Source organism: Diprion similis, chromosome 3 (assembly GCF_021155765.1).
Source record: "Diprion similis isolate iyDipSimi1 chromosome 3, iyDipSimi1.1, whole genome shotgun sequence".
In the NCBI taxonomy this organism is placed as follows: Eukaryota; Metazoa; Arthropoda; class Insecta; order Hymenoptera; family Diprionidae; genus Diprion; species Diprion similis.
In genome coordinates this window covers 18,975,162-18,984,315 of record NC_060107.1, presented here as the reverse complement: position 1 = coordinate 18,984,315, position 9,154 = coordinate 18,975,162, and the positions used below count along the sequence as shown (strand labels likewise).

The window sequence follows — 9,154 nt, the reverse complement described above, 5'->3', positions numbered from 1 at the left end:
AACCTAACCTAACCTAACCTAACCTAACCTAACCTAACCTAACCTAACCTAACCTAACCTAACCTAACCTAACCTAACCTAACCTAACCTAACCTAACCTACTCTGGAGCGTCGGAAATTTTCAAAGTTTTTTTCGAAATTTTCGTGACGGGGAGAAGTGTTTTCTAGGCGTTTCGGGCGATTCTGAGACGACTCAGGGTAACTTTCGAAGACGTTTTTTTTATTTTTGTACCTGTTCCAAAAATTTCAAAATATCAGTGAAAAAATCTGAGAAAATTCTGAAAAATTGGGCAAGCTGTCGCGGTCAAAAAACTTGATATCAAGTACCCCTGAAAAGTGTACGGTTTTGGAACTATAGATGTGCATTGTGGTTTCGGGGAGCCGAACCCTTCCTAACCTCTCGGCCGCCGTAGAATCTGGAAGCCGAACTTATTCCAACCTTCCGGGTGCCGCGACCACCTTTCGCGTTGTTCGTACCCCCGTGTGTGTTGTGGTTTCGGGGAGCCGAACCCTTCCTAACCTCTCGGCCGCCGTAGAATCCGGAAGCCGAACTTATTCCAACCTTCCGGGTGCCGCGACCACCTTTCGCGTTGTTCGTACCCTCGTGTGTGTTGTGGTTTCGGGAAGCCGAACCCTTTCTCACCTTCCGGCCGCCGCAGAATCCGGAAGCCGAACATATTCCAACCGTCCGGAATCCAAGGTCTCGGAGGGCCGAACTTGTCCTAACTTTTCTGAAATCGATCCGATCGACTTGAAATTTGAATTACCGCGGGTCCCCGCTTGATTATGGCCATCTAAACGCGATGGTGGTGTCGAATCGGAAGTCGGTCGCCGGGAAAGCGGAAACGCCGGCTGTAAAATCCGAACCGTGAGATTTAGCGACATGCTTCTGAGGAGGTTTTTTCACCGCGATGACCGCACTGGTTCACTGGAATTTTTTCGGAATTTTCCGGGGCGATTTTGAAGTTTTTGAGTTGGGCGGTGGAATTCGGAAAAAAAAAAAAAAAAGTTCTCGACAAATAGGTACCGATCGGCTCAGAATCGTCCAAAACGCCCAGAAAACAAGTCTCTGGGTAACATTTTTTTTTCGAAATTCGATAAATTTCAAAGTTTTTTGGGTCGTGCGTTCAAAAAAAAAAAAAAAAAGTACCCGCCAAATAGGTACAGATCGGCTCAGAATCGTTCGAAACGCGTAGAAAACAAGTCTCTGAGTAACATTTTTTTTTTTCAAAATTCGAAAAATTTCAAAGTTTTTGGGGTTGTGCGTTCAAAAAAAAAAAAAAAAGTTCCCGCGAAATGGGTACAGATCGGCTCAGAATCGTTTGAAACGCCTAAAAAACAAGTTTCTGTGTGACGAAAATTTCGAAAAAAAACTTAGAAAATTTCCGTTGTTTCCGACATAGGTTAGGTTAGGTGCGAAATAATTTTCAAAAATTCATATCTCCTGAACCGTTCTACGGAGAGGGTTCGTTGAGGGCTCGTTTTGTTCGATAAATCAAGCTCTACCAAGTTCATGTCTGGACCAATTAGGTCCAGCGACGGTTCCCCCCCCACGCACCCCGCGGGGGGGGTTTTGAGGGGGGGTGTCAGTCTGACATCGGAAACGGGTGCGCAGAACTTTTATGCGTCCGACCATCACTTTTTGAGTTGGGTCGGGTCAGGTTAGGTGGGTGATATTTTTCGAAAAACGCCTATCTTTTGAACCAAGCTACGGAGAGGGTTGGTTAGGGGCTCATTTTTTTCGATAAATCAAGGGCTGAAAAGTTCATGCCAGGACCAAATAGGTCCAGCAACCGTTCCCCCCCCACCCCCCCCCGGGGGGGTCAAATGGGGGAGGGGGGAGGGGGCCGTGGGGGACATAACGGGCGGGGGGATCCTGCACCCGACCCACCCACCCCCCCTCGCCCCCCCCCATTTTTGCCCCCCCCCCCCCTCAAAATCTCAAAAACGGCCCGGTAGATTTTGGAATAATTAGCGGCATTGGAAAGAGCGGAAAAAATCCGAAAAAGTTCACTCAAAAACCGGAAGTCGACCGGTGGTCACGGCTATAACCTAACCTAACCTAACCTAACCTAACCTAACCTAACCTAACCTAACCTAACCTAACCTAACCTAACCTAACCTTTTTTTTTTTTTTTTTTTTTTTTTTTTTTGTTTTTTTTTTTTGATATCGCTGGAAAAATGCCTTATGCACACCCTGAGACCTGGCGCAACAGGCCTCAGGGTAGTGTGGGACTCACACCCACTAAAAAACCAGCGCCTACCCCGGTGCGACTGGGGGGGCTCCCCGGAACCGCTCGAGGCATAACCTCGGGGAACCCCCCTGCACCCTTCCGCTTTCGCGTCAACCCCCCCCTTTCTCCCTGGATTTGCGCTATCCCCTTTCCCCCGTAGGAAACCCCCGCCCACTCTTCGCCAGAGGGGCGCATCCCCCCTGAATACGGATAGCCCCCTTTTTCCAGCTGCGGCTGACGCTCCATTATCATGGAGCCGCCCAGCGCCGTAGGGGTCGCCGCTGTAGGTCGAGCTTTCGCCCGACGCTTCGTACCTGCGGGACCGGGGGAGCGTGGCGCAGTCCGACCATCCGTCCACCGTCCCAGGGGAACGGGCCGAAGAAGAAGAGAGGGCGCAGCGGAGCGGCCCTAACCCTAGCCGACCCTAGCACCTAGCGACCCTAGACTGACACCAGCTGTGCCGCTCCACGCCCTCCCCGGCCCGTCCCGAGGGACGGGGCGGAGGCCGACCAGCACCCCAATCCCGCCGGCCCAACTAGGCCCCTTCCCGTCTAAGTGGACCGCGGCCGTGCCGCCATTGCCCCCCCTGATATCCCGCCACCCTTTGCATGGTGGTTCTGCGATCAGCCTCCGGAGGCAGTATCGCTTGACAGCTGTTCTGCTGCTTGCGCCCCTTGCTGTTGGCGCTCGCGCTCCGCCACCTCTTTGGCCGTCATGACCCTTTCCGCAAACTTAGCCACAGCCGCCCACCCCTGTTTGTCCCGGGCCATCGCATGGACCAGGTCCCCCAAACCTAACCCCAGCCCGATCGCGCTCTGTAGCTCTTCCCGCTCCGCTTTCCATGCTGGACACTCCGCTACTGTGTGTTCTACCGAGTCAATTTCCCCCCCGCAGTGCTTGCACGAGGGGTCCGTTGCCCTACCAATCCTATGTAGGAACCCCTCGAAACATCCGTGGCCCGTCAGGATTTGCGAGAGCCGGAACGTCATGGCCCCGTGTTTCCTGGCGAACCACCCCTCCCAGGACCCCTGGATTGCTTCCCTTAGTGGGCCGCTTGGCAGTCCCGGCCTATTTAGGTCCTCCCTCCATTGCGCGTGCACCGCTCGTCTTTCCTCCGCTGCCATGGTCAGCCTCACCCCCTCGTCGACGACTTCCCCCGCATTCTGTCGCTCCCTCAAGCGGGTAAAAGTTCGAGCCCGTGCCCGTGCCACCAGGGCCAGCGGTGGGGCCCTTACGAGTAGGGACCCCGCCACTAGCGACACCGTACGGTACGCCGCTGCCACCCTTATATTGATAGCGCGCTGGATACGCTGCAGCGTCCGCTCCGCCCGCCTAGAGATGGCTTCGTCGCCCCAGACCGGCGCACCGTACAGCACTACTGAGTGCAATACACTGGCGTATAAACGCCTTCTGGGTTCCGTAGGGCCCCCCAGGTTGGGCATCAGTCTAAACAGGGCTCTCGTCAGCCTCGCCACCTTGGTTTCCACTTCGTCGAAGTGGTCCTGAAAAGTCAACTTTCCGTCTAGTGTGACCCCTAGATATCTGATTGACCTTCCCAGTTCTACCAGCTCACCCTCTACCCTCAGGCACGGTGCCCCCCCGCTGGGTCGTCTGCGGCCCCCACCAAATGCCATCGCCTGGGTTTTTGCAGCCGAGACCGTCAGCCCCATTCGCCGTATGTGCCGCACCACCGTGGTGACCTGCACGTTCGCAAGGATAATCGCGTCAGCTATTTTCGCCGCTGAACTGAGGACAAGGGTGTCATCCGCATAGCAGATTATGTCACACCCCTGCTCTCTGTGGACCCGTAACACCCCGTCAAAGCTGAGGTTCCACAGGAGTGGGCCCAGCACCGACCCCTGGGGAACCCCAGCGGACACCTGCCATCGTCCCATCGCTCCTCCCGGTGCAGGGTACACCACCTCGCGTGAGCTGAGGTAGGACCCCACGATCCTGCGTAAATACCCCGGGATACCCTTTCTGCGCAGGGCTGCCCTAATCGTCTCCCACGGAACGCTGTTGAACGCGTTGGCGATGTCCAGCGAAACGGCAATTGCCGTGTCGCCCCTCGCCAACGCGTTTTTCGCAAAGTCCCGCACCCGCAGCAGGGCATCGCTTGTCGCCCGTCCTTCCCGGAAGCCGAATTGGCCATCCGCCAGTCCAGCCTCGTGGTTGGTACGCACCCAATCCTTCAGACGGCCCGCCAGGACCCTTTCCAGGCCCTTGCCGAGCTCATTCAGCAGGCAAATGGGCCTGACCTTCGGAAGCGCAGCTCCCGCTACTTCTCCTCCCTTAGGGATCAGCACTAAGCGCGCCGTCTTCCACTCTCGTGGGAACTTGCCCTCGCAAAGGCAGCGGGTGTAGCATTCCGCTATGAGCCCTAACAAAGGGTCCGGGACCCCCGCCCAGACTCTGCCTTTCACGCCGTCCCACCCCGGAGCCGTGCTCTTTTCCCCACCCTTCTTGAGGGCCACCCGGACTTCCTCCAGGCTAACCGCCCACTCCTCCCTCCAGGCTTCTTCGTCCTCGTGCCCCCCCTCCCCCGCTGCCCCTTGCTCGCCGCGGTCCCGCGGGGGCCTTTGTGGGCCTTGTGGGAAGAGGGAGGTCAGTAGCCGCTCGGTTGTATCCGGGTTCAGTGTCTCGGTGAGGCTGCCGGACGGTCCACGTAGCTTGTTGAGGACGACCTTGTAGGGCCTTCCCCAAGGGTCCTCCTCAACCGTCTTGACAAGGTCCTGCCAGGCGCGGGCCTTCGCCGCCTTGATTCCATCCTTCAGTCTCTTTTTCGCGGCCTTGTATTCGTCATCCCTTGGTGAGTCCGCCCTACGGGCGGGGTTGGTCCTTGACCGGAGTCGCCTCGCCCGAACGCAGGCCTTACGTAGCTCTGCGATTTCTTCGGACCACCAGTGGACCGCTCGCCTCCGGGGGCGAGGTCGGACTCTGGGTGCTGCTGCATCGCAGGCGTCCCTCACTGCCTGACCGATCCACTTGGCCAGTCCTTCCGCCGTGTTCTTTTCGGCACCCGTTGGTCCCCATGCCAGGTGCAGTTCCAGGGCTTCGCTGAACTTACTTGGCTCGAACTGGTTATAGTTCCAGCGCCGTCCCACTACCCCTTCAGCGGGGGGTGCATATGCCTGGGCCTGGTCCGTCACCTCGCAGACTATATATCTGTGGTCTGACAGATTCTCCACGTTTGTTAGCACCCGCCATCCTGTAACGCGAGCTGCCAGCCCAGGCGAGGCCCAAGTGGTGTCCACCACCGAGCAGCCCTGGGGTCTGACGCACGTCGGCGTGGCCCCGTCGTTCAGGAGGCACAGCCCCAAGGATGCCGCCCAGATCTCGAGCTGCTCTCCCCTGTTGTTCCTGCCCGTGGGGTCCCATGCTGCTGAGCGGGCATTGAAATCCCCGCCCACCAGCACCCCTCGATCACTACTCGCCGAGCGCACGGCCTGCCCTAGTTCGTCGAGGGAGGCTGTGAACTCCTCTCTTGATACATTGGGGGAGATATACACCGAGATCACTGTCATCTCCCCATATGTGACCGATACGAATACTCGCCCTCTTCTGCCGGGCCGGCACCCCTGTCTGCACTCTCCTGCCCCCCAGCTTATCGCCGCCCGTCTGTCGGCGCTGCTAACCCAGCGCGGTGTATCCGGGGCCAGAGGTGGCTCCGAGATGAGGCAGATGTCCACTCCCGCCTCCGCCGCGAACTGCGCCAGCAGGTCCCGGGCCCGCCAGCTGCGGTTAAGATTACCCTGAAGTATTCTGGGCATTATCGCTCGTGCCTGCCGCGGGCCTCCGATCCCGTTCCCTCGCTGCCGGGCATTGCCCGGACGCCATCCTGTGTGCGCTGTCCCTGCCTCCCTCGGCGCAGATCACGCACCTCGGGGGCGCCGTACAGGCTCGAGCCTGGTGGCCCTCGATACCGCACCTAAAACATGCCCTGCTGCGTGGCGCCGCTGCCCGGCACGATGCCCCGATGTGGCCGAAGCCCCAGCACCGGAAGCACTGCGTTGGGCGGACCTCAAGCAGTTCTACCCTTGCTCTTGCCCATCCAACGCGAATCCTTCCTCCGCGGGTCACCGTAGTGGCCGCCTCAACTGGGCACTGTACCCACGCACTAAGAAGGCCGTTCGCCATCTGGCGGAGTGGCCCAACCTTGACCTCTTGTGGTCTACACCCCCCTTCGCTGGCTACGGCCTGTTGGACCTCTTCCACTGTGGCCGAGTCGTCCAGGTCTTTGACCCGCAATTCGGCCTTACGGGTGGGCCTGGTGACACGTACCTTGTCGCCAAATTCCTCTCGGACCGCCTTATCCAGCTGTGCTGCTAGTTCGTCGGCCCTTTGAGCCTTGGCCGGACCGGAAATCTCCAGCAGGACCCCTCCGTTCGCAGCTCTCCGAACTTTTGTGTACGGGATGTCCACTTGGTCGCGCTCTAGCCTTTGCCGGGCCTTCCTCAGGATGTCCCCGTATGGGATTTCCCCTGTCAACCCGGTTATGGCGACTGCCGCCGTTCTGGGCGCCTTAGGTCCCCCTGTACTGGCGTCACCGTTCCTCGGTGGCACCCCGGCTTTCCCGCTTGCACCCTGTTTGGGGTTCCCGGCGTCAGCCGTGGCTCTCTCTCCTCCAGTGGCCGTTCTGCTGGTCTCCTTCTTGCTCCTGCGGCGCTCCTTCTCAGGATCTCCGTCTGCCTGGGCTGCCGTTCCACTGACGCTGGGGGTCGCCGCTTCCTGGGTACTGCTGTACTCCCGTGCATAACGCCCTCCGTTGGAGGCTGGTGCTCGGTCCGCCCCGAGCACCGCCCTAGCCTCACCCCCCTCCGCAAGGGGTTCGGGTTCGGCCCGAGGCTGTCGGGGGTTCTTCCCCCTACTCCCGCCTTCCAGGCGCTGTAGCCGCGCGGACACCTTCTCGAGTCCTACCCATACCTCCCGGATCGCGGAGAGCTGTCTTTCGATGGCCTCCTCCCTAGCCCTTGCGCTCACTGGCAGGAGCTCGAGTTCCGCCGCGGTTAGGCGGGGTTCCGATGCCGACGTGCCGCCGGTGGCCGGCGTCGGGGGCTCGGTTTCCAGCCCGGATCCCTCCGTTGTCACCCTCAGGTTGAGGGGAGGGAAGGCACGCCCTCGGGATTCCGGCCCCGTATGCACGACTGCTCTCTCAGCTACCGTTCCTCTAGTGACACTCGCAAAGGTCGTCACGTTCCGATCCACGGCCTGCCCCCTAGCCCTTTCGAGCTCCCTTCTAACCTCCGCCAGCTCCCGCCTGGCCTCGTCCCTTTCTCTGTGCGCCACTTGTAGCTGCGCAGCCTGCTCCACCATGCGCGCTCGCATATAATCCGGGTCCCCAGATGCCTCTGCCTTGGCTGTGAGCGTCAGCAGTGCTTCTTTCGCCCAGGCGACTCTCTTTTTGATGTCGCCGCTCAGCCGCCCTTGAAGAGATTTGCAGCGCATCCTTATGCCCTCAATCTCATCCAACCAGTCCCTGATCTGCGCACCCAGGTCTGCTGCCGTTTTCATTCGGTGCTCAGCGAGGCCGATCCCATCTGGGGACTCCTCCCCGCTAAGCGTGGCCGTCCTCTGCGTTATTGACCCTGCAGGTCGCGGCACCGGTGCTAACGTCAAGGGGCTCAAGACCCCCCTTCCCCTAGTGAGCGGCCCTTGCCAGCTGCCCTCAGACCCCGCGTCGATCGCCCCCGAGTCCTCTCTCAGAAGCGCGCTGCCATGGGATGTGGCTTTGCGCCGCTTTTTCCCCTTAGGCCGAAGTCCGTGCGACTCCCGCACTTCTGCCTCCTCCCCTGATCCCTTGGCGTCCGGAGCCTCGTCGTCTGTACTGGACGCCACGTCCGCAGAATGACCTAGCCCACGATGTCCTACCCCTGTCTTAGCACCGCCTCTGACGGGCTTGAAGAGCTCTTCGTCAGAGGGTGGCCTTACCTCCGGAGGAGTTAGCTCGTCACCCTTCCGCTTGCCCCTTTGAGGCAGGGGTGTCGCCTCGGACGCCGTGAACAGCGCTTCGTCCGCCCCACCCATGTCCGCGCCACCATCAGTACCGATCCTGGCACTACCATCGGTTCCTTCCTCCGCCGGTCCCTCCGTGCCGCCAGCCCTCGTACTGCTCCCTGTTCCTACTCTAGATTTGGGTTTGAAAAGATCCATTATGCAAAAATGATATAGCTTACGACGGTTCGGGCATCATGCCAGCCACACCGCGGTGTGGCATCTATCCCCGCCGGAAAGACTCCTACCCCTCGCACGGAAGCCGCTAATCGGTTTGTCGAGTGGTCTCCCTATCCGTGCGAACCCCCCAGTCCCTAATCTTTATAACGTCGCCCAGCCGACGGGTTCCCCTGCTAATCCGAGGCAGGGTAGACCGCCGGCCAGGTAAGACGGTGCCGGATTTATCCTACCGGACGTCGGATATGAGGAAATATTGACCAAGTAATCCTCCATACATGCGCCCGAGGCCCCAAGTTCAACCCCCAGATTGGCTCCAGACGGCCGCGAGGAGCGGTTCTCCCACTTTGGACATGTGGTTTCCTGGGACCTTTGCCGGGAGAACAAGTCTCCTGGACTTACGTTTACCCGTAGTACGCCACAGCGGTCCGTTGAAAGGTACTAACGTCACTCGCAGCCCCGGTCGGTCGGCAACTACTCCTCCCTTGATTAGTCTCTGGAGAATATCCCTCAGGGCCCCAACCACATCTCATTCACTCAATCGTTCATTCACACACACACCATTCATACACACAGCTGTCGTTAGTCACCCTCCGCTCCACCCAGGGCCTTACCGGCTTGGTTGAACCTGCCGGGACTTGCAGTCCCGCCGGCATCGCCCCTAGGGCTCGACACGGAGAGCCTCGAGCCCCCACACCACGACAAGGTGACAGCCACGTGGGGGAACCTAACCTAACCTAACCTTTTTTTTT

General features: G+C 59.2%; 1 protein-coding gene across 1 annotated transcript; it reads right to left on the bottom strand.

The window, feature by feature from the left end:
• Positions 1 to 2,857: 2,857 nt before the first annotated feature.
• LOC124404740 lies at positions 2,858 to 8,448 on the bottom strand. Its single transcript, XM_046879073.1, has 3 exons — positions 8,408 to 8,448; positions 6,028 to 8,358; positions 2,858 to 5,969 (listed from the first exon to the last, which is right to left on the bottom strand). The coding sequence occupies exons 1-3, from the start codon at positions 8,446 to 8,448 to the stop codon at positions 2,858 to 2,860; spliced, it is 5,484 nt and encodes a 1,827-aa protein (XP_046735029.1).
• Positions 8,449 to 9,154: the final 706 nt, after the last annotated feature.

Excerpts from the sequence above, each read along its gene's own strand:
- LOC124404740 (XM_046879073.1), bottom strand. The coding sequence starts at position 8,448 with ATGCCACACCGCGGTGTGGCTGGCATGATGCCCGAACCGTC. Across the intron at positions 8,359-8,407 it reads GGCATGATGCCCGAACCGTC|AGTAGGAACAGGGAGCAGTA; the intron begins GTAAGCTATATC and ends ACCCAAATCTAG. Across the intron at positions 5,970-6,027 it reads GCGAGGGAACGGGATCGGAG|CTGGCGGGCCCGGGACCTGC; the intron begins GCCCGCGGCAGG and ends TCTTAACCGCAG.